The sequence below is a fragment of the Theobroma cacao genome, chromosome 8 (assembly GCF_000208745.1).
Source record: "Theobroma cacao cultivar B97-61/B2 chromosome 8, Criollo_cocoa_genome_V2, whole genome shotgun sequence".
In the NCBI taxonomy this organism is placed as follows: Eukaryota; Viridiplantae; Streptophyta; class Magnoliopsida; order Malvales; family Malvaceae; genus Theobroma; species Theobroma cacao.
Window position 1 is genome coordinate 3,753,569 of NC_030857.1, and position 24,337 is coordinate 3,777,905.

A 24,337-nucleotide genomic window follows, 5' to 3' on the forward strand; every position below is an offset into this window, starting at 1 on the left:
CACCATTGAATTTCATCATCTCAAGTCAAGCAAGGGCTGTCCTACCAGTTTACAGAAAGATCAACGTTTTTCTCCCCTGGCTTTGCTGGTTTTCATCGTCAGTTGAAACTTTTAAAACTGGAAAACAAGATTGACTGTACAGCGGGGACCTTTGACAATTGACACCTACGTGTTCCAACTTGGTACGTGACCATAGAGAACTAATGGACTGAAAGGATTTGACCGGAGTTGTTATGCGAGGAAGACGGGTCACCGGTGATTCGTTATCTGCTAGCTTCTAAGCTCTTAACACGTTCTCGATGTGACATCTGAAAGGAAAATGAAATGATAGGTTTGCACTTTTGCTTAGAATAAGTCAATTTTCTCAAAGGTAGAAGCCGATTAATCATTTTACTAGGAACTTGAGACCTTTAACTTCGTAGCAGTGTGAGCGGCAAGAGGAGCTCTGCAGGTTGTTTCAAGCAAGGTTATGGCGGAGATAGTTCTGTGTCCTTTGCTACAGGTTGTCTTTGAAAAGCTAGCCTCTCGGTTCTTGAAAGAGATTGCCGGTCGTTGTGGGTTCAAGGATGAAATCAAGAAGCTTCAACGTGCGTTGCGCGCAATGCAGGCTGTGCTTCAAGATGCAGAAGAGCGGCAAGCTACTGATAAAAATTTGAAGTTGTGGTTAAGCGAGCTTAAAGAGGTAGCTTTTGATGCCGATGACTTGCTTGAAGAGTTTGGTCCGGAGGCTATGCTGCAAGAAAACGACAATAGCTTGACGGAGCAGGTGAGCAACATTGTTCCCTCTTTGAGACCTTTTATGACATACCTTACAAGGTTTCCCGAATTAAAACAGATTAGGGAGAGACTTGATGTATTATTGGAAGAGAGGTCTAGCTTCAAGCTCAAGAAAAGAGATGCTGATGAGAAGATTAAAAATCTACAAAAACGAGAAACTGGTTCTTTTGTGATTGAATCTGAAGTTATCGGGAGGGAAGAAGATAAAGAAAATATAGTAGAGATGTTACTGTCAACTACTGAGAGAAGAGCCAACGAGGTTGTCTCAGTTATTCCCCTAGTGGGTTTGGGGGGCCTTGGCAAAACCACACTTGCTCAGCTAGTCTATAATGATGAAAGGGTGATGAGGAATTTTGAACTGAGGATGTGGGTATGTGTTAATGATGACTTTGATGTGAGAAAGATTCTTAACTTGATGATAGAATCTGCAACCAGGAGAAGATGTGATGATCTCTTGGGGATGGATGTTCTTCAGTCTCAACTACGAGACCTATTAGTCAGGAGAAGATATTTGCTTGTATTAGATGATGTATGGAACGAAGATGCGGATGAATGGGAGAAGCTTAAAATTTTGCTGAAGTTTGGTGCAGAGGGAAGCAAAGTCATTGTCACAACAAGAAGTGCGAAGGTTGCAACAATCATGGGCACAGTGTCTTCTCACCATTTGAAGGGTCTGTCTCATGATGACTGTTGGGCTTTGTTCAAGCAACGCGCCTTTGCACATGACCAAGAGGACTACCCAGACCTGTTGCCAATCGGGAAACAAATAGTGAAAAAATGTGGGGGAGTTCCTTTAGCAGCAAAGACACTTGGTAGTTTAATGCGCTTCAAAAGAGAGCCAGAGGAGTGGCTATCTGTGCAGGAGAATGAGCTTTGGAATGTTTGTGAAGAGGAAACGGGGATATTACCAGCCCTAAAGTTGAGTTATAGCCATTTGCCATCACATCTGAAAGGATGCTTTATGTACTGCTCAATCTTTCCAAAGAATTATGTTATCAAGAAAGAAAAGTTAATCCATCTTTGGATTGCGGAAGGCTTAATTGAATCATGTGAATACCCCATGAGAACAGTTACAACACGTGAAGAAAGAAAATCTCTCGAGAACGTTGGGAGCAATTATTTTAATGACTTAATGTGGACTCTTTTCTTTGAAGAGGTGAAGAAAAACAGTGATGGTGATGTAATAGAGTGCAAAATGCATGATCTTGTTCACGATCTTGCAAAATCTGTTGCTGGAGAAGAGTTTTTTATATTTGAACGTGATTGTCTGCCAAAAAATCTGTCTAGGGTTCGATACATGTCTCTGGTATGCCATTCTGAATCATGTACTATTCCAGAAGCCTTGTATGAAGCGAAGAAGTTACGAACTCTTATTTTTTTGTTTCCTAAAGGTGGCTCTGGTGAAGTCCCAGCCGACTTGTTCTCACATTTTAGGAACCTACGAGTCCTAGATCTGGGTTATAGTGGCATCAAAAGGCTGCAAAGCACGGTTTCTTGCTTGAAGCATTTGAGGTACCTTGGCCTATCAAATACCTTTGTCGCAACTTTACCAGAAACCATAAGTAGCCTCTACAACTTGCAGGTGCTAAACCTTTCAGGTTGCGCTGATTTAACTCGCCTGCCAAGGGACTTAGCGAGAATGTGCATGCTAAGACATCTGATTATCAATAATTGTGAAAGGTTACCTTGCTTGCCAGATGACATTGGTGCACTCTTTCTACTTCAGACATTGCCAATCTTTATTGTGTCAAACGAGAGTGATGACTTAAGGCAGTTGAAGAGGCTGCGGCTCAGGGGCGAGCTGACAATCAGAAACTTGGAGAATGTGAAAGAAGAAGTTAATGCAGTAATCTCGAAAATGAAATTCCTTCATTCACTGGAGTTGTCATGGGGAGATGAGCATGATGGGCTGAACTTAACTGTTAGAAATGATTTTGCTTGGGGATTGAGTGAGAAGGTGCTTGACTGCCTGCAACCACCCGAAAATCTCAAACGTTTGTCAATAAAAAGGTACTCCGGAATCCATTTTCCACGATGGATGAGTACTCTTGCACTTCCTAATTTAACTAAAATAGAGTTGATCAACTGCAAAAGATGTGAACATCTCCCTTCTTTTGGTAGACTTCCAGTGCTAGAGATTATCCACATGCAGGGAATGGAAGCTGTGAAGAATATTGGCAGTGAGTTCTATGGAGAATACATAAACAGATCGTTTGCATCATTAAAGGAGCTATCCCTCATAGACTTCCCTAATTTGGAATTCTGGTGGAGCATGAGTGGGGGGGCAGAATTCCCCTCCCTTGTTAAATTAACCATCAATAAATGTCCAAGGTTGATGAATATGCCACAACTTTCATCTCTTAGGCATTTGGACCTGCAGAACTGCCATGAAACGATACTAAGGTCAGCAGTAAATGTAACCTCACTTTCTGTCCTAATTATTAGTGTTTTCACTGGACAGTTGATTGTATTGGATAACTTGCTTCAGAACAATGTTCATCTCATGTCTCTAACTATCAGCTCCTGTCCCAAGCTTCACCGCATCCCTCCTAGTTTGGGGAACCTTGTCTCTCTAAAATCATTGACCATTCGTTGGTGTGAGGAGCTCTTATCTTTGCCACAACAACTGCAAAATCTTACCTGCTTGCAGTCCCTAGAGATCAGTGAATGTCACAGCCTTTCCACTTTACCCCAGAGTATAGATAGACTAATTTCCCTCAAATATTTGTCTATTGAGAACTGCAGTAACCTTAGATCGTTACCAATTGAACTGCAACATCTTGGTTCTCTTGAACACTTAACGATTATGTACTGTCCACGTCTGGTGTCTTTGCCAACTGACTGGCATAACCTTTCCATGCTAAGGAGTCTGTGCCTTTTAAGCTGTCCAGAGCTATCATCTCTGCCTGAAAGCATTAAACATGTCACTGCACTGCAAAATCTAGAAATCCATGGTTGTCCTGGTTTAAATGTGTTGCCAGAGTGGGTTGCAAATCTTTCACTTCTTAGATCTTTGGCGATATCAGATTGTCCTAATATGACATCACTTCCAGAAGGTCTTGAGTGCCTGAGCACCCTTCAGCGTCTTTCTATTCAAGAATGTCCAAGGCTTGAACAACATTGCAAGAAAAATATAGGTAAGGACTGGCCAAAAATAGCTCATATTGCACATGTCTATATCGGATCACCAGAGCTCAGGAAAGAGAATGTTGCCAGCAGCTCGTTGCGATAAAGTAGAATACAAAACATCTGGTCATGCTCTTGGTAAGTCGACTTCATTCTCCATAGAATAATCTTGAGTTCTGTTATCTTTGATTTGTTATGCATAGAGTTCTGATATACTACCCTTTTGGTTCTGCTAGGTTGGTTCTTTGCTGTTGAGTCAAATTGGTGCTAGCCTTTCTTTTTCTGCAGACTGGTAGGCATTACTTACACAAAGGGAAATACGCTGAGGGTTCATCCGGATAGAAATAAATCAGGTACTTATTGTTTGATGTGTTGTAGCATCCAATAATGACATCGTGAACTTGGAATTTGGATGCTGTATTTTATTATATCAAATTATTTGGGCATATATCTTCATAAAAAGCTAACATGAGAAAGAAACTTGGCCAAGAAAAACAAGAAAGAAAGGTTTGTATGTCAAAATATGGGTATTTACCACCTGATTAATGGGCCGAGGGGAGGGGGTGGAAATGGAAAAGAAATTTCGAAACAACAGGAATATTCACAAGCTCATTTCTCGTATTATTAGGCTTGAACCACTTTTGACAATTGCTTGAACCAATTGATATATTGACATTCATTTTTCCTCTTAAAATCGAACTGTCCCTTGACCAAAAACTCAAGGTTCTTGAGAATATAGGATCCCTTTGGCAGGGAACCATTGATAACCTTTTATGTGCTTTGGGGGGCTATCAACCCAGTGAAACACACGTTAATTACATCTGCCAGAATTTGGCGGTAAGTTGTTCTCAAAATTTCAAAAAGGAAAAGAAATAATACAAAGGGAACTATGGTACAATCTTCCAAGCAGCTGGAGGGAGTCCTCTTGAATGGTGACCCCTTGCTAGAAATTGCTATTTTATGAGCAACGAGTTAGTTCTCATACCGGATTGAGCAATGGTCATATGCTAGGTCCAATCTTTACATTCCTCCCTCAGTGAATCAAACCCTGGCATCAAGACTGACGCGGTGATCAGATCCACATAACAGCTTGAAGTGCAGCTGGTCCATTCTAAAATTCTGAACAGCTTTGAATTATCATGTCAGAGTTGCTCCCTGAACTGAGGAAGTGTCTGAAGGATGCAAGGTTGACATATGGGGTTGCTGCATATGTGATTCATTTGCAAGACCAAGAACCGCAAGTGTTGATCTGCCAAATAGTATAAGCAATTAGAAATCAATACAGAGCCAGCATGCAAATGCAAATGATAAACTATATGAACTATATCTATGTTTAAAAATCCACTAAATGCCACCAATTTGTTGAGGAATATAACCCAGCAAGAATTTTCCCAATAGTGTAGGTGAAAGCATCTTATGAACCAACAATTTGTTCTTTGTTTCTTCGGCCAATGACCCAACATTTGTTCACAGTGCCTTGTTAACAGTAATCACACTAGGGGATTCAAGCAGGGTGCACCAGAGGTTGGAGACCTGATATGTTTTGCAAGGGTCTGGTTCTCCTGTGCTTAAAGCTTCAAGGCTGCAGCTGAAATGAGTTAATCCATGCAGAACTGATTTGATTGAAACCAGTCTTATTTTGATGTGATGGATCTTTTGTATGTAGGTTGATTTGATGTACAGGACCATTCTTGTTGGAAGGGATTTTTTGGATGGGTTTGGTTGAGATACTTTGTTTTGTGTACAGTTGCAAAGCCTGGATTTTAAGTTGATATGGGTTGATAGCAACCTAAAATCCGGAGCTGACTTGTTTTCTTACGGGGAATTGTTCAATTCCTTGTTAATGAATGAATTTCTTAATTTTCAAAAAAAAAAAAAACAGTAATTGCACTAGAGCACCAGATAAGCATCCTGAATGATCTATGAAATACTAGTTGAACCAAAAAGAAGTAAAAGTGTAGAAACCAGCATTTTCTTTCCTTTTCTTTTCCAGTTTCTGCCACAGGGCAGGTTCCCAATTATTAGAATCTAGAGAACTGTACCTAGGCAGTGAACCTTTTGTAGCTGGTTGGCTTGCATAAGCAGCTAGGGAACTTCTGAGGCTACCATATTTGTTCAGTGCACTTTCAAGTTGTGGAGGTGGCAACTGCAATCACCAAACAGGAAAAGAAAGGTGTTAACCTAAACATAATGACCAACGAGCTGCAGGGTCTCCATATGCACTTGGGAAAAGAGCAGTTTATATGTAGTAGAACCAGCAGTACCTGTAACAATACAGGAAAAGAATGCGGTTGTGTCTGAGCCACACACTTCAAGAACCCAACCCACAACTTTGGCATTCTCCATACCTACACTCAATAACAGACAGAATATCATTTGCCCCCTGGCATGCCAATTATTAAACTAAGGTTAACCAGTGTGGTTGTGCAGTTCTTGTTTCCAAAGCTCACAAAGGTAAATGATATGTTGAGTCACTGACCTGTTTGTTCACAAGTTTGGATAGGATTTCCATGACAAAATCAACCTGGATACAACACATAATAGGGCTCAGACATATATTGGGTCAATTTTTGTGTTCTTCTGGATTTCATTCATGCCATAGCCAATGCCATATCAAAGCATGCATTAACAATGACTTTTGGCATACAAAAAAATTTTCTATTCAACAAACCCTTAAACATAAGAAAAAGTAATGAAAAGCAATGCAGCAAAATCAACACAAGTAACTTGATCATGCAGTGGCACTTGGTTTTGGAGTTGTGAGTCTCGAAGAGGCTCAGCCAGAAATTTGTCATAAATGATTTAATAAACAGATGACAACATCAATATAATTTAAGATGAAGGTCAAGAATGTCATAATTTGCAAAAACATCCATAAAACCAAATTGAAACTGCCACACAAGATTTTACCAGGCAGTGGACATGATTTGGAACCGAGATGTGAATGAAGTGAATAAAGAATAAGACCTACCAGGGTAGGAAAAGCATCAATTGCCTGAATAACTGTTCGCATGAAAAGTAGGGGAAGTGGGATCTGATCAACCTGAATTTCATTAAGAAAAGAAAAAACATTACAACAATTATAAAAGTAATCATGGTATAACCCCAGATAACAGAGGACATATACATTACCATCTGATTCAAGGCCTTTGCTAAGACCTGCTGTGTAAAAACCGTGCGCTGTTCAAAACAAGCTGAGCAAGCATCCATTATCTGGAAAATTTTTAACCATATAGAAATATCAACTAGGGTAACAGTGTAGAAGAAAATACAAACATCTGTGCGTCCTCAAAATGAACAACACTTTGCAGAGTGGTAGTGGGTCAAAGTTTTACTCCATCCTATTTGGTTAAAGTATTAAATAAATCTGTTTGTGCACAGGCTTGAAGTGTCTTTAATTAGTAAAACCATCAGATCCAGTTATATAAACAACATACCTTTTTGAGTGGAAGGCCATCTTTTTCAGGAATGATGTCATGGATGGCAACCAACACTTCGGCAGGGGTCAAGGCAGGACCTGTATGAGCTGAACCCTGGAAGAACCAAGAATCAAAGAAAACCTTGCATTACAGTGTCTTTCTACATATCAACATTATAACTCAGCAAAGACTTAAAAAGTAACCATAAATTAAGACTCTTGCTACTTTTACCTAGTTCTTTGCTTCCCATAGAAAAAGAAATTAATTAATAATGCCCGGATGCAGATGCAACAAATATTGTTGAACATTTTAACAGGCAAAATTTGAGAAAGAAACAGGCAAATACAAAAAACCCTGTAGCAACAGTGGCAACAACAAGGGGCCTGAGATTTCAAAGAAAGTTAAGTATCCAAAGGGGAATAAAATAAAACCAGCATTAAAGTGGCTCAGAAAGGTCCGGCTTCATAAAATGAAAATGTACAACTATTGTTATTTCCGGATGATGTTTATGAACCCAAATAAAATATCAAGATCCTCTAAACATATCTCAGCCAAGGAAGAACTTAAATTCAAGAGCATTTCGTAAGCCAAAATAACTATCTTCAAAACTTGTTGATTCTAAAAAGGTCTTGTTTTTTCCTTCAGAATGATAAAACATAGTAATGTGAAGCCACTTGTAAGATTACACAAATATACAGACGCGATGTGCCCTGACAATTCATGTCTAAAAGTGGAAAATAACTAGTAAGGGAAAAAGTTATCATACTCAATGAAAAAAAGAAATTACAAAAATCACAGAAAATAGAGCATTCACATGTACCTGTAATATGTGAGCAAGTGCAAGCTGGAACTTTTCCAATGGAAGGTCAACAAGCCGTGGAAAAATAGGTAACACCTGAAAACAAATAATGGTTATAGCCAACTTGAATAATGCCACTTTTGCAAGAAAAATTTAAGTTATTTTGCCAAGTGTATTCAAGGAGCCATTTCATGGAAGTGCAATGTGAACTCAGATCAACACCACTGATAGTTCATCTTTTCTTTATTTTTGAAATGCAATGAACATACACAGTCCTTCTAAGTAATTCAACATAGAAAGAAAAAGAGGAAAATTCAGAACAAACCTCATTCTTGGAAAGTGAAGATAACATTGGAATAAGGATGGTAGCGTCCTGCAAATAAACATTCATCTACAAGGGTTCATATGGCACAAATATAATCATAGGAAAAACTGTAAGAGGCAGAAATAGAGGAGCTCTGAATATTGGGAAAGAAACCTTTAGCTTAGTTTCATATAAATGCTTAACAGTAGCTATTAAATCAGGAGAAGGGGTTGTCTCTTGAGTCAATATTTGCAGCACCTTGCCAGAAGACAAAACCACTATCAGTGTAATTCAAGTATAAACAGAAGAAATAGAGTTGCAACGTTGAAGTAGATTTTCAAAACAGAAATGAAGATAGAGCCTACCAGTGTCAAAAGATTTTCACTTCCTCGTGGTGGGTCAGATATTATTCGGAGCAACTGAGAATAAGACTGACCTAAGGCTCTTATTACAATAGGGATATGGCGATGAAAAGCCTGTATTAGCCAAAAATCAAGATTACAAATGAATGTACCACTGACAGTTACATTTATGATTAAATAAAGTTACAACATTGATGGAAAGGAAAGTTCAATTATTCGATCACAACTAAGTTTCTCGGTCAAGAGAAACAATCCCATTTCCTTGAAAGTTAAATGTGGAGCAAGCGGCCAATCTAGACGGCCAATGTGGCAGAACCTCTCAAGTTTTTTCTATAACTACACATATGAATAGGCAAGCATTTATGGTTCCCATACAAAGGCAGTCACTGATTCTCACAATTTTTCACAGTTACATATTGAAAGAAAAGAGAATTCCATATCGCACCCTACAACTTCATTCTGATGGGCTTGTATTCAACAAGGAGGTAAAACTGGCACCAAACAAGGGCCATAAACATAAAGATTGAACTTCATGATAGCATGACCTAAACTAAACTCAGTCTTCATTCACAACCAAAGAGCGAACCTAATTAAAACACTTATTAGACAACAGAAAGACCAAGATTCGAGGTTTACTTTAGATGGAAATCAAACCACCAATTGGCTTTAGAACTTGATCTTACCTACAAGCATTTCAGTTTTATATTCATATCACACATGCTTGAGGACCTAATTTGAACTTTCAAATCAAACTAACTGCTGCCAGCTCAGAAAAACCTTGATCTTATGAAGTGCCTGACAAGAGAGACTTAATGAGGCTAGGTAAATTATTAAAACCAGCTCACATTACGACCTATGCGATTTCCAGGGAACAAAGGCAGTTACTCTATGACTATCACAGAAGCAGATGCCAAGTTACAAATCATGCACTATTTTCAGTGAAGCTACAGCAACTCCAATTCACAGGAAAACAGATTACATTGACAAGCAGCCTAATTTAATCTAGTCCCAATAATTAAATGATAGAATAATACAGCAACAGACAACACATACCTGCTTTACAATTTTTGGAGCTCGGCCGTAAATATCAAATGAGAGTTGAAGAAGACTAGGCTTCTGAAAGAAAAGAAAAAATCCATTAACAATCTACAAATACACACAAAGACACATAAAAAGAGGGAAAGAAATAGTCAGCAGAAGCAAACCTTTTTACATAAAGCAAAAAACAGAGAAATGAGTCTTTGAGCTTCAGGAAATGACACTACTGAAGCACTATTGCTTGTTGATTCTGTACCCATGGAGTCAATTCCAGAAGCTCCGGGCTCTAAAAGACTGGAGCCACTAATAGATGTGTCCCCGCTTCCACCCTAAGAAAAATTTTTTGCAAAAAAAACTAAGGAAAGTCAGAAATTAAAACAAATTTAAGACTTGTCAAAGTCCACGTATTCATGAACTGGGACATGCAGAAATGTAGGTTGTGGAGCTCCTTAGACTGACAAATGGTGACATATGCTAAAACAAAATGGCCCAGTTCCTCAGGGCAAGGCATGCAAGAGAACTTACAAAGTAGAACTTGACAGCAAAGCACAATAAATTTCACACAGGTTTTTAAGCATGAGTGATATATAGACCTTGAAAATAAGCAACAAACAATTGCTAGTTATGCACCAAACACCAACAGAAGTACTAAAATATCAATCCAACTTTATCTCACAAATACTCCATAGGACTAATGGTGGTGAAATCTACATTAGCCACCAGCTAAATCTTGAAGTTTGGCACAATTAGAAAAGAAAACAGAGAAGGGGTTTTGAGAACACATATCTAACCCTTTCGCCTTTTTCGTCAATGGACGCAAGCTGCAACAACTCTTCACCTGCAGCACGCTGATCCACAGCAGACAGCAACATATTCGTTGCAAATTGCTCAATTTCCCCAGATATGTAGCTCAGCTGATAAAGTTTGTTTGCTACCTGTGCAATATAAACTTTAAAAACTGAGAAAGGACTTGTCTTTGCAACCAGAAGCCAAAATCTTGAAAGGCTTGATAGCAGAGAGACAGGATGTTGTAAAGGTGCAAGTTCTCTTACCAGCCGGATAGCTTTGCCTCGAATGTCATCTTGAGAATGGACAGCACACTGCCATCAAGGAACAAGTACAAATATGAGCAACAGAAAGACAAAATAAATCATGGTCAAAAATATAACTACAGTGGGGCTATGTGCATTTATGATGCTTCAACACTGAATGTGAATTTTTTTTTTTGAATATTCAAATGTGCATTAACAACAGAGGGAACAATTGTTCACCATCTGGAAAGTTACAAACTGATTTTGTCCTGTTGCACTTCCTCCCAAGTACAACATACCACTGAATATGGAATATTATAGCCCAGTAAATCTGAATGACATTTGTAATGTAAGTGTGGACCCTCCCACAGGTAAACATTAGCAATAAAAGGGAAGAAATTTAAGACAGGCATTCAACAAATGTAGATAAAAGCATCTAACCAATGACCAATTTCTTACTACAAGATTGTTGTGGCCAAGTTACCTTCAATGCTATACCTAAGCAGGCTTGCCTATTATTTGGACGTCCCAAAATTAAACTCCACACCGCGCCAAGGCCCTGCGTCACACGCTCAGCATCACGAAGCTCTTTTCCAGTAACATCAAATACATCAGAATAGCAGAGATCATCTAATAGTCTCAAGGCCGAATCAGGCAGAAATGGAACTTCACCAAGAAGTCTACTAAATGACTTATCTGAGGCTGGAAAAGTGTCCAGCAAAGATTCAGCCTGCAGAAAAGCAAATTAGATAAATCCAATTCTAAGAAAAAATGGTTACAAGGTTGCTTCAGTTAGACAAGGGCTTACCACTGCCAAGAGGAATTTATCATAAAGAACAGCAGAATATGAAGAGTTATCAACTGAATTTGAGACTGTAAGAGAATATAGATGGTAGAGAACTTGCAATACAATCTCGTGACCCTGAACAACGTAACAGATTAACATGATGTTACAAAAAGTTCCAAAGGGAGGAATCAAAATATGCAAAAAAACAGAAATGCAATACAATTTCAGGATTGATTGAACAGGCAAGTTCATTTGACCAAGACAAACAGCCTAGAACCACTATATTTGAATGTCAAAACAACAATCTGTAAAATTCGGAACTAAATGTGTATAACATCCACTATAGTAGGCACTGAGTCTATTAAGCAAAAATCTTCAATAAACAATAAAATTGGTTTCACATTTTCCTTCTAGACCAACAAATAAACAAGAAATAAAAGAAAGTAGATGTGATGAAGAACTGAGATACAACCATAAGTTATCGCACAAGACTGCACAAAGACAATGAACAGTCAACAAGAAACACCCATAAGAACAGAATAGCTTATTAGGATGTTAACTTTGTAAAATTAATCCAAAGCAAACTATCTGACCAAACAAAACACCAGTCTCAGACAGCAAAGTGTCATAACAAATGGATCACATAAAATGTAAATCATGTGATAAACAGAACCACACAGCTAAAAATGTGCATGCCTGTGTGTGCATGCGTGTCTGTGCATGTGTGAGTGTGAGTGTGTATGTGTGTGTGTGTGTGTGAGAAAGAGAGAGAGAGAGAGAGAGAGAGATCTCAAGCTATTATACCACCCGCTAGAAAACTTCAAAATGGTAGTAAGAAACAAAAGTAAGAGAAAGGCAAAAATCAAAAACAGAAAAGAAGTACCAAATTAAAACTCGAATACCTTTTGGTGTTGGTAATCTGCAACAATTTGCTTTCCCAACATAACAATGATGTCATCATCACCATCAATCTGAAAGCAAACATAACCACATTTGATTTTGTATAGATCATTTGACACAGGCACTTAATAATACATAGCATTATGATATTAGTCTAAGAATCTGAAAGTTATGAAATCATCAAACGTAATTCTTGATGTTATTCATTATTATGCAATTTTAGTAGGTTTTCAAGAGCACAAGTTGTACAAGGTAGGAGCATTTTGGCAAAGTCAAGTCTAGGGAATGGCAAAATCAATTTGGGAAAGGGGGAAAAAAGAAGGATTTCAACACATCCAGAAAGGAAGAGGAAATTACTTCAAAATATTCCAGAAAGGAAACTAAGACTCTCAGTTTGGGACAAAGGTGTACATTTTTAGAAGGCATCTGATCCATGACACTAATTCATTTTAGGTTTAGGTTACTGAGAGAAGGATCTGTCTGTCTTTTCCCATCATAACTTGACCATATCAAACCCTTGTTATCCACAATCATAAGCCTAAGAATCCCTCATTTTCTTGAATCTATGCACATGAATACCACGTAGGTAGTTTGTTCCAAAAATAAATAAATAAGTAATACATAGGTAGATTTGCCCCAAACCTGCCCTATGTTAATAGTGGTCAATACACAGTGATGAGCATATTTGCAAAGCATTTGAATTGCAGTTCATTAAACAAGAATAGAAAAGCTTATATTATAAAAGCTGCCATCAGCCTATTGTTCCTTGAAGCAGACAGCTATTCCCACAGAACCTCTGGCACCCTATCTATTTAATATTTGAATCTCTCTTGCTCTATGCAAGGTGGTTGTCTTTCTTCTCAAGTAATTTTAGATGCTGAGCAATGAAGGGGTGAAGGGAGAGGTTACAGCACATAAGTTGAGCAGGTAATGCTCAGAACAAACTTTATGCCTTCATTTAGAAATCCAGATCTATTATGATAATCTGCCACCCATACATTATGCAGTATGTAAGCTATATACTGTTTCGAGATTAAAAACAGTACAATAGTAAGCCTGGCAAGAGATAAAGAGAGAGCAGCAAACATTCCAAGAAGAGAGACAAATAAAAAAATATAGCCTGTCACCTGAGCAACCAGTCGAGCAAGTAACGCATTGCGTGTCTGACTACAATCTGACCAATGAAGATGCAGGTATGATTCAGCAATCTGTTGGACTGCTGATTTTCTCACAGTTCTTTTCTGCTCTTCAGTTAGCTCCACAAATAGTGGTAGTACAGGTAAATCACGACCAGTCTCATCAAAAGAAGATGAGTTTTCAGAAGCCTGAAAATTCTGATCAGACTCTGGAAAAGATGATGCATCAGTCTCATATTTGGCTTCAGCATCTGCCTTCATTTCAGCTGAATCTCCATCAACTGTATGAGGAGGAGAAGGTGCACGTTTGGAAGAAGTCTGGACCTCTAGAACTGGAACAATGTCTTCCACACCACCCAGGACAATCCCTTCGGGACCTGGTTGCTCAACACCAGAAACCAATGGACCTTCGATGATCTTGTCATCACTTTGGATGTTAGACATGGAATGCACAGGGGGATTTTCAACAACTGGTACTGAAAAAGGCTTACTAGAAATAGAACCATCAAACTCAGCCAGTGCAGCACCAGTGTCCTCCAGAACAGGTGGAGATGGCACTCCAACACATACAGCAGCCCGTCGTGGATCTAGGCGACGAGGATCCTGAAAAAGTTAGTGTTAACTTCCATTTGACTAAATAAAATGATAAACATACTAAACCTATGAAAGGATAAAATAATTTCAAAGAAACAAATGATGACAGAAAAAAGTGGTTACCCTTCTTGGGTCACGTTTGGAATCTGCAGCAAAATTACTGACAACTGATGTATCAGATAATAATGAACTGGTTGTAGCAGCTGAGGTAAAAGGCAATTGTGATGTGGAAAGTGGAGGATGCAAAGAATTTGTTGGAGCAGGAGGTGGCAAGACTTGAGCCGGACTATTTACATAACCAGCTTGTTGATTTATTGGCAATGTTCCAACCCTTGTTAAAGGTGGAGGATCCTTAGGCAAGTGCTTCATATTTGTGATGACAATATCAGCCAGCAGATCGGGATGAATTTTTGAAATAAGAATTTCAAGAGATTCAGCACCTCTTTCTCCTTCAGCAAGTAAGGCACCAATCATTGCAATCATTTGCTCAACAGGAGTCCAATGGCCATCTGAAAGAGGAACATTAGGAGGCAGTCCATTAACAGAAGCTGAATCCTGCCCAGAATCATTTATTTGAATAGGTGACATTGAGTGGGAATTGAGACCATAGCGAGTGCGCTTGGAGACCATCTCAAGACTATTGCTTGGTTCTTCATTATCCTGAGGCATAGACCTTTTCTTTGACACATCCCCTAAAATAGCTGCTTGGCTTGACGATTGATCATCCTGACAAAGACATTCTATTTATCATGGGAAACAGGAAAAAGCTACCAAATACTAACTCTTATCACTGAAAGAAACTTATTACTATTATGTACAAAACAGTTTTTATGGAAAAGATCATTACCCTGCCTGGACGAGTTTCCCGTGAAGCACGCTCACTACTTTTTATCATTTTCTCAACCTGTCTGATGACTTGATCAGCAGCATCCCCAGCATTCATTGCTCGTAGAGCTCTAAGCAATATGTCTCTCGACTGAGAATCAAATAATACCCAACTTGTCAATTGAACAGCATCTAAAGTTAATAATTACTGGCCACACAGGCCGAAGTTTCATTTTTGAATGCAACAAGTCACAAATTGTCAAAAAACCTTTGTAGTACATATTTCCATTGACCTTTTGGCCTTGAAGTAGAAAACACTGATATTAGGATACCATATTCTGACTGATTCATATAATGTAAATAACAAATTAGCTACTACAAGAAGCATCATTTGGTCTTGTAACTGGTATCTGAATTGAAAAAAATTCTAAAAACGTACCTCCATAATAGCAGGATTAGTACACCTCAGGAATCCCAAAAACGCAGTTCTCAAGGAATACTGGATACTGGCATTATGGCATCCCCTAGCTGTCTCAAAGTTTGGATTAAAATCAAGCAGTGCAGAAAGAACAGTACCATAGTGGAGGGGTCTCTTCCTTGCTATGGCGGCAAGACTGTCAAACAAAAAAGGCAATTATTTATAGAAAAATAATAACAAAAGTAGATCTAGCAGTGGAAAAAGAATTCAAATTCCTCACAACCAAACAAATATGAAAACATAATAGCTAAGATCTATAGTTATTTCTAGACAAAAGATAAACGACAGTTAATTGTTGAGACATCTTGTTAGTTGTTGCAATCGATCACAAGTCCAGATAAAGGTTAGCTTTTCATACCAATCTCAAGGATCAGATTAGTACTATAGAAAAAAATTGCTAAAGAGGAAGATTATTTCTGACTCACTCCTCCTAGGAGCCCACTTCAAAAGAACCACAATTAGCTAATAACCACCATCACTCCCATTTTCTTTATCATTAATAAAGCTTTTAAAAAACAGTACATCAGATGTACCCAAGCTTAAAGGAAACCACAAAAGCAATTGCAACTCCAAAACAAGCTAACTAAGAAAAAGGGCTAAAATGAGTATACATCTTCACAAAAAAGAAGAAAAAGAAACCCTTTGTTAACCATCCATTATTGACATAAATATCTGTTTTAATCACTAGCTTTCACCCAAGAGACAGATAACCTTTCCCAGAAATCAACTATTCATTTGGATGCTCCCTGTCTCTAACATTTTATAATTTGCTCTGGCAAACCTCTGCAGCAAAGCCAAGCTTTCTACTGATTACCAGAAACTTTCCATTAACGCTTTCTGTAGAACAAGCTAGTTCCCCACATTCATCCACATTATATCAGTAGAGCAAATATTTCTCTAGAATCTTATTTGAAATGTCATCAATGAACCAACATTTAGGAACAAGTTTTTTAACTATTCTGCAGGATATCCAGGAACAGTAGACCAGAAATAAAGCATAGAAAACTAGTGACAGCAAATACTTGACTGCCATGTGGCTACCAACAGAGCACACTTAACAATAATATAATACTTAATTCAACAATCATCAGATGTTATTACCATAATCGAATTTCTTTTTCAACTATTTTCCATTTGAAGTAACATAAAACAATTCAATAATCGAACTTGAACATATCTCACGACCCATAGATACACCTGTATCTCTTAAAAGTTAAGCTAATCAATTCAAACTTCTAGGTCTCTTAAAGCTATTGCAGCACCCAAGACAAGTTCATTTGCAGATTCCAAAACAAATGCCATGCATTGTAATGAAAAACCAATCCCACCACTATCACCAGCAAAGAACATGCAGAAAGCCAACGCCATTGCCCTTCCAACATCTCTTAACAGTCAATTGCTATTGTTGCAACCTCCATCATCCATTTGGTCACCACAACTCTGAGTCCTTCCACAAAAGAAACCCTTTTAATAATAAATTCCAAGTGCAATGGATTTTGTTTTAGCCATTTTAGTTTTTTCTCCGCATATATTTCTAGTTTCTCAACCAGAGATCTCAACCAATAATTCAATTTGAACCAATAATTCAATAATTCAACCAACCAGAGACTTCACCCATACAGCTTAATGGAGGAAGTCTGCCTCACAAATGCACAAATGGAACATCATATACACAATTGGGAAGGAATGAAAGAGAGAGAGCCCTTCCTCCTTATGCTTAACTCCTTTATATTTGTTAACAAACGGACAGATAATGTCCATCTGAGGAGAGCACAACAGCATATGACCCAAGATAAATGAAGAGCAAAGAAAGGGAGGGTTCCATATGCCTTACAGGAATTAAAACCAACATGATCAAAAAATGCCCTGAGCATGTATTTCAAGCAGTTCCAAAGTGAGAGAACAAAGAGAAAATCCTTAAACAATTCAAACCTCACTGGAAGTAAAACTATTTACTTCATGATACTCACCTAATTACTAATGATTGACTCCTAAAAACATGCTACTAGATTAGTTCACCATATACAAAAAAGGCTTGCATTTCCAGAGCACGGTTATATTTTCACAAAGAGGTCAAGTCACATCTAGAAAATCTTGATCAATCTTTTGACACATATAAGCAATCACTTTGTTACCCAAAAGTTAAAATCACTTCCCTAAAAAATCCTTGGTGGAATGCCATTTAAAACATCAATGACTCAAGCTACTTCAGACCTTGAACACTTTGGCTTCATGGTTATTTTAAGTACATAGAGCTTACACTTTAGTTAATACAAAGAGACATCAACTAAAATAAAAGTCAACCCAATGAGTTCAGGTCAGCATTTAAACTTAACAGATGACAAGAATTACAATCTAGTATAAAAATTGGGGAGAGAAAAAAAAAAGAAAAGTAAACAGTCTAATAGCAACATTGGAAGCAAAAAAAATCCATTTTTTCCATGGCATATCAGCCTCCAACTTCACTGACAACTAGAGGAATTTAACCTGCAATGCAAATTAGCAGGTATATAGTCATGCATCACACTATCAGCAGACATGCAGCCAACCCTTGCAGATACTGCCTCAAGGGAGTCACATAAAAAAGGTATTATTAAGCAATCAGAATTGTTATGTTTTACATTTTGATTTCCCAGATAGAAGGTGCCTCAATGGATGCAACCACTGAAGCCCCAAAGAATAACATTAACTTAGTAATAACCATGCCCATAGAGCCATGAGGCATGTCTACCAAAAAAACCTGTTTTAAATATCCAATCAATACACAGAAGAATTCAGCACACAGAAAAACCAACCAACAGATAGCATCACATGAACAAGAAATCTTTTGCAGACCTTTTTTCAAATTCATGCCTAAGTATGTAACATGCAGTGAAGCAACATCTCAATATTGTCAATAAATTACAGTCCAAATTTGACAGAGTTCAAGGATTTTTTTTTTTTGGCATAAAATATTTTCTAACATTTGAAGAATTTCATAGATAAATCATAGTATTTGCTACTTACAAACAATACTATTTACTCTAATAAAGGCTTTAAAAGTGGACACAATTTCTTTGACCATTTCGAAGCTTGTTTATTGTTGATCATTCTAGAAAGTTAAGTCCTCCAGATACTCAATATATATCAAAATATCTCCCATCTTTCCCAGCTGCTAGGTATCCCATAACGTAAACAATTAGGATCTCAATTTCATTGAAGATGCTATCCTTTTAGAAAACAGCAAATGTAATTCTTGCATATCCACCAACCATGCATGCAAACCTGCTCAACATACAAAAGATGGTGCAACCAGCAAACTTAGCTGCGCTTGGTTCTCGCAATACATACATTTACATGCCAAACAAATAAACTCTATATTAGCAGCAATGAACTAAAGGACAAGTAGGAAGCACACACCATCTCATCAAACAAAAACTCTTAAAAAATTTTTAAACAAGTTTCAAGTAACCAGATTGAGGATTATCTTTCAAATTCTTGAATCTCTTCTAGTGGTAAGTTGTGAATGAACATAATACATTTTTCACCTATATGATAAAGGTTGGAGATTAAAGTGATCTAAAGAAAGAAATTTAGTTGCTAAGATCAAAGCTCAGAGGAAACTGGCAGTTTTGATGATAACGGTACAAAAATCATTATATGCACTTTCCCTTTTGGAATAAAAAATCTGCACAATGTGACCCTTTAAAATATGTATATTTGAAAAAGAGAGAGGAAAAATTCTAAATTATCTGTTAACATTTTTTTTGAATGCTTAAAAATACTACTCCATGGATAAAAACTTTGAATTGCATGCCCTAAGCAAAAACCTTATATGTAATCTAAATGCTTGCCTTTGTGCAGACAGAAACTGGTTGAGACATCACAGGAAGAGTCATTGGTTATTCTACAAAATTTTCTTGGAAAGCAACAAAGTTTTGAATCCAACCACTTCCATGCCTATGCTGTACAATGTATTTCAAGGAACCAGGTCAAAGAGGCCAATCAATACCTACCAAGAGAAGTAGTTACAAGAAAAAGGCAATTAAGCCAATATCCAAACAGCTGAAGAGCTTGCAGAGAATGTAGTCTTAAGGATTACTGTTGACCATAAAACCAACAAACTTAGCTCCATGAATGCAGCATCACGACAATAAAATATAACAAAAATTGGAAACCTCAAAATGAAAACATGGCAGATTTAGCGGGATAATCCCCAGTTAAAACGAATTTTGATTATTAAACTATTTAATGTGCATCAACTGTTGTCAAATAACCAATACATTTTAAAGTAGCTTGCACATTTTCAGCTGCACAAATATACAGCAGAAACCTAAATAATAATATGATCTCCCTAAAAGTTTACTGCGTTGCCTGATCACCAAGTTTCTCAGCACAAGTTGACCATTATATCCACCGCTTAACCATTCCTATCATTGGCCAATGGTGCTCCATAGTACACATAAATGTGAACACTGTCTAGCCTGTAACTCCCAATATCTGAACCAGCAATGCAGCAGTATCCAAGGCCATTAACTCCTCAAAGAGAGCTGGACAGCATGCTGCAATGATATCACAAACAAGCAGTTGAACTTGCACTAAAACCTGTTTCCAAGCTTCAGCAATCCCTCCAAAACTTTTAAAGATGGTCAAACAGAGGGCAAATGCCAAATGCAGTGCAGTCCCCATATGTATAAAATTTAATACCTTCATTGATCAGATATGGATAGGAAATGCAATCAATAGTTTGCATATGGAAAAGTAGCATTACATGACACTGTCAACTTCTAGCTTGAAAGAAAGTGCTCTTCAGATATGGCAGGGCATAATATCATCTTGGACTCTAATGATACAAGAAAAAGAAAGCACAATGAAGCTGCCAATAAAGCTCCCAGCTCTAACTTTAACAGGAATAAGCAAAGGGCAACCTGTAAAGCACTCTTGATCAACTAAGTTTCGATGAACATGCTGATTAACTCCAAAATGAACAAAACAGTTTTTCTTTCTCCAAGTCCAATCAAACCGTTATATGTCCTAATCTATGAAGCTAAATAAACAAAAAAGTTAGCAATATGATGTACAGCTTTATGACCCCCTCAAAAATTCGATTATATTCCCACCCCTCCTTTTTGTCATCTCTTAAAGGGTTTTTTTTTTTTTTTTAAGAGGGGAAAGGGTGGGGGAATGAACTTATTAATGGTGTAATACCTGCACAAATAGGTAGCATAAGGTTTGAACTGTCTAACAAGATTCTTAAGGAAAGTCTGCAGCAAAATTCATCTTTTAAATTATGATCTTATGTTTATCCTACATTAAACATTGAGGTAAAATAATAGATGATCAAGCAATTAAACTCCAAGTTTCCAGATTTTATCAAAAACTAGGCAGTGAGAAGGATTAACAATAATAATGCAACAAGAAAGCCAAAAAATAAAAAAAAATACCATAAATTCAGAAGAAGAAGGCTCTAACCTCTATAACAAATAAAGACAATTGACTAATGGTGACAGAAAACTCACCAATTGACAACAGTAATTGTCACAGACCCAGGGAGACTACTGGCTGATTGTAACATGTCCAGTAAAATGTAAAGAGTCCTGTGCGCATCTGATGTTAGCGCAACTGGATCCAAAACAGGATGACCACCACTTAGCCATGATACATTAAAAGTCCATCTACTTCCTCTGGTAGCTAGAGAAACATTAAAAGAAATAAGTTTCTAGAGAAACCAGCCACTAGAATATATCAACATGGAAGTCCTGTGAATGATATAAAAAATGGAAATCGTATGAATGAACCAAAAAGTCAAACATGGCTTTATGGGATTGAACCAAATCATGTCCTAGAGAACTTTGGAGCACTTAACAATCGGATTGCAAATACCTTCAACAACTTTTTCAGAATCAACGTTGTCAGATGTAAAGAGTAGAACATAGGTCTCCAAAAATTTCAGCGCCAGCAACTTTGTCCGAACTGGAACAGGCTACAAATTCAAATCAAAGAAACATATTGCACATGATTAGCAAGTGGAAAATATCAACTTATTTCAGCTATAACGTTAAATAATGCTCTATCCACAGAACTGAATAAATTTCCAGAAGCGTAACAAAAATGAAGGAAAAGAAAAGAAAATGCAAGTGGAAAAAACACCTACATGTTAAGCACACGAGTATACAAAAACAAGTAGAAAAATACCACCAACATAATAAAGGAAAGGAGAAAATGAAAAAGAAAAGACAGCAAAACATCTTTTCCCTTTTCAGAAGGGGCCAGAATTGACTAGTCATCCTGGTTTGTAGAACCTTCAAATAATAAGACATTGACAAATGGCAATCTTCCCACCTTTTATCCCCATCCCAAAAGCACAATCTCCTACACCAGCATTCAGAACCTATTGCTCACATTAAGGTATCAAGTTATGAACATTATGTATCGTCACTGACAGTTAGATGCTTAAAGAATGCCTTTGGATATGTACCTCAGCTCAAAAAGCTTTTCTCCTAGATCCATCAGCACCTCAAATTAAAACATCTAATTATCTGTCTCTCTCATCTAATAAGTGTTAAGAGTGAAATACCCAAAAATTTACGGTTTGTCACTTTGATCACATATCTAAAAGAGATAAACTAGCTTTCTAACATACAGTTTCTCTGTAGTGTGAACATGGAGATAAAGGAAACCTAATATGCAATCCAGTAACTGTTTCTAACTGTTAACCTTAAGAAGCTGCTCACTCAAAAGCTACTCCTTTTTGCAAGTCCACTCACCCACCCACTTTCCCCAAGGGAATGGAAGAAGGAAAGAAAAAGAACAGACTTATCCAATATTAAATGAATGAAGGCCATCAGAACAAAGTGTTGTTTGATAATTCGTTGATAATTTTCAACCTGCTGAAATTTTTAATTTTCAAATTTAAGATTTAAAATGTGTTTGGTCACTCATTTTGGACACTAATTAATCGAAAATTTTGAATGAAACCTGCTAAACGTTTTTAAGTAGTTAAAACCTAATTAATGCATTCTCTTTAATAATATTTAAAAACGCTATCATTTCATAATGTTACCCAAATGTTTTAATTAAATCTTATTTTATGCCACTTTTTAACTCTTGTTAGATGTGAAATCTCTATAAAAACATATATCTCTGTTTTTGAAGAAACTCAATCAAAATCTATTTAGTGTATAAATTTTCAATAGCAAACCAAAAAGTTTTCATAATATTAATTCAGTACTAAAACTTCAGCATCTAATCTTTCAATTTATCAAAAATTGGTCAAAATATGAAAATGCAGTAAGCCACTGAAAATTAGCCCACATTTGTTTGGAATTTCGAAGCCGAAGTGGATATGTCATACCTCCAATGCAATGAAAAACACCCCTTCCTTGAACCTAACCATCCACATCCATAGTTCTTCAAGCCACCGGTCAACTTTACCATGCTGCTGAAACTATAATTTCCAGGAAAAATTGAACAATGTTACGAGTAGGTAAGAAAACTAGATATTTAGACTGATATATCAAATAAGAAAATATGACAAGCATGACCAAGAGATCCTACCATTATTTGTTTGGGTTATCGACATTAAAAATGAAAAGAAACCATTGCTAAGCATTAGCGTATTATCATGCACTCTAAATGATAACAAAACAGTAATCCAAAACCAACAGCAATCTTTCATAGTTCAAAACATATATGTTCAAAATCTAAAAGCATTGCATTCAAACTGTACATGGAGACATAAAATATTATCAGCAAAGGATAAAAAATCATTAATAAATATTTGACTAAGTTTGGACTACATGTTAACTTATAAAGGTAGAGAGAAACCTGCAATGTCATTTCTTCCAAAAAACTGCAGAAGAAATTTGTGCCACTAACAATAGATTGCCTTACAACATCAGAGTCACTATCCTTCAAAAACGCTACTAATACAGGTACTAGTATAGAAGAATGCTCAATCGCTCTTAATGCAATATCTTCAATTATCCTGCCAACCATTGACAAAAGAATAGAATAAAATTCCAGCTACAGCATTAGAAACCTATCAACAGAAAATGAGATAACAAAGCAAAGTGAGCCTTGCTAAGCAATAAGATCAGCAATTATATATTTAACTAGGAAATTAAACAAAAGATTTTCCAATTTCGCACATTCGCAATACATGAAATCAAACCACAAAAAACGCAGCTCATTCACCAGCGTAATCTCAAAACTGATAGACGAAGGAGTTAAGCATGCAGCTGCACCATTTAAGAAAAAGAAAACAAAATTGTAAAGAACTAATATAAAAGAAAGAGCATAATTAGGGTTTTAAACTCACTCGAGAAGAAATTTCCTAACGAGGCACTCAGGAGAACCCTGGAGGTCGGCGAGGTACGGGAAGAGATCGGCAGCGGAGGAAGAATCGAGAGAGGAAAGAATATCCTTAGCCTGTTTAAGTGACGAAAGCTTCACCGCCAAATCGGCGTGGTTGTTCGCGGCGGTGAGGAGAGAGAGGGCTTGGTCTCTAGAATCTGCAATGGCCATGGCTTCCGCCTCGGCTTCGGCTTCAGCTTCCCTCTGTAGAATTTTGATCGATTTTGGGTGGAATTGTTAGAAGGGGGAAAGCGTTAGGGTTTCGAGGGGTGAAGGGGTTTGGAGTAGAGGGAGCATATGAAAATTTTTGGGAGGTCAGAGAGAGAGAAAAAATTAGAAATTTTGAATTTTTTTTTTTTTTAATTTTCTGGCGTCGTGGGAGAGAGGTTGAATTCTCGTTATAAGGAGATAGGGTCGAAGTGGGCTT

At 37.3% G+C, this 24,337-nt stretch overlaps 2 protein-coding genes across 4 annotated transcripts; one reads left to right on the forward strand and one right to left on the reverse strand.

Annotated features, from left to right (window-relative positions):
- LOC18591876 (putative disease resistance protein RGA3) lies at positions 21–4,428 on the forward strand. Of its 2 annotated transcripts, none has more exons than XM_007018284.2 (2): positions 21–4,041; positions 4,140–4,428. In XM_007018284.2, exon 1 carries the CDS (start codon positions 470–472, stop codon positions 4,007–4,009), a length of 3,540 nt encoding a protein of 1,179 aa, XP_007018346.2. In that variant the 5' UTR covers positions 21–469; the 3' UTR covers positions 4,010–4,041; positions 4,140–4,428. The 2 variants fall into 2 exon arrangements, with proteins under 2 accessions (XP_007018346.2, XP_017981186.1); XM_018125697.1 differs by having other exon boundaries at positions 4,145–4,428.
- Positions 4,552–24,316, reverse strand: LOC18591877. Of its 2 annotated transcripts, XM_018125696.1 has the most exons (28): positions 23,876–24,316; positions 23,383–23,542; positions 22,910–23,002; positions 21,439–21,538; positions 21,075–21,246; positions 15,538–15,712; positions 15,121–15,249; positions 14,879–14,999; positions 14,397–14,782; positions 13,671–14,282; positions 12,546–12,614; positions 11,665–11,778; positions 11,341–11,586; positions 10,878–10,925; positions 10,617–10,760; positions 9,993–10,154; positions 9,841–9,903; positions 8,791–8,901; positions 8,600–8,683; positions 8,447–8,494; positions 8,143–8,217; positions 7,341–7,436; positions 7,036–7,116; positions 6,875–6,946; positions 6,383–6,427; positions 6,168–6,251; positions 5,946–6,049; positions 4,552–5,152 (listed from the first exon to the last, which is right to left on the reverse strand). In XM_018125696.1, the coding sequence occupies exons 1-28, from the start codon at positions 24,079–24,081 to the stop codon at positions 5,041–5,043; spliced, it is 3,912 nt and encodes a 1,303-aa protein (XP_017981185.1). In that variant the 5' UTR covers positions 24,082–24,316; the 3' UTR covers positions 4,552–5,040. The 2 variants fall into 2 exon arrangements, with proteins under 2 accessions (XP_017981185.1, XP_017981184.1); XM_018125695.1 differs by having other exon boundaries at positions 14,397–14,999.

Coding starts and splice junctions, on each gene's coding strand:
- LOC18591876 (XM_007018284.2), top strand. CDS start 470: ATGGCGGAGATAGTTCTGTGTCCTTTGCTACAGGTTGTCTTTGAAAAG.
- LOC18591877 (XM_018125695.1), bottom strand. CDS start 24,081: ATGGCCATTGCAGATTCTAGAGACCAAGCCCTCTCTCTCCTCACCGCC. Junction 23,003..23,382: donor TGGAAGAAATGACATTGCAG/GTTTCTCTCTAC, acceptor TGGAAATTATAG/TTTCAGCAGCATGGTAAAGT. Junction 9,904..9,992: donor TTTTTGCTTTATGTAAAAAG/GTTTGCTTCTGC, acceptor CTTTTCTTTCAG/AAGCCTAGTCTTCTTCAACT.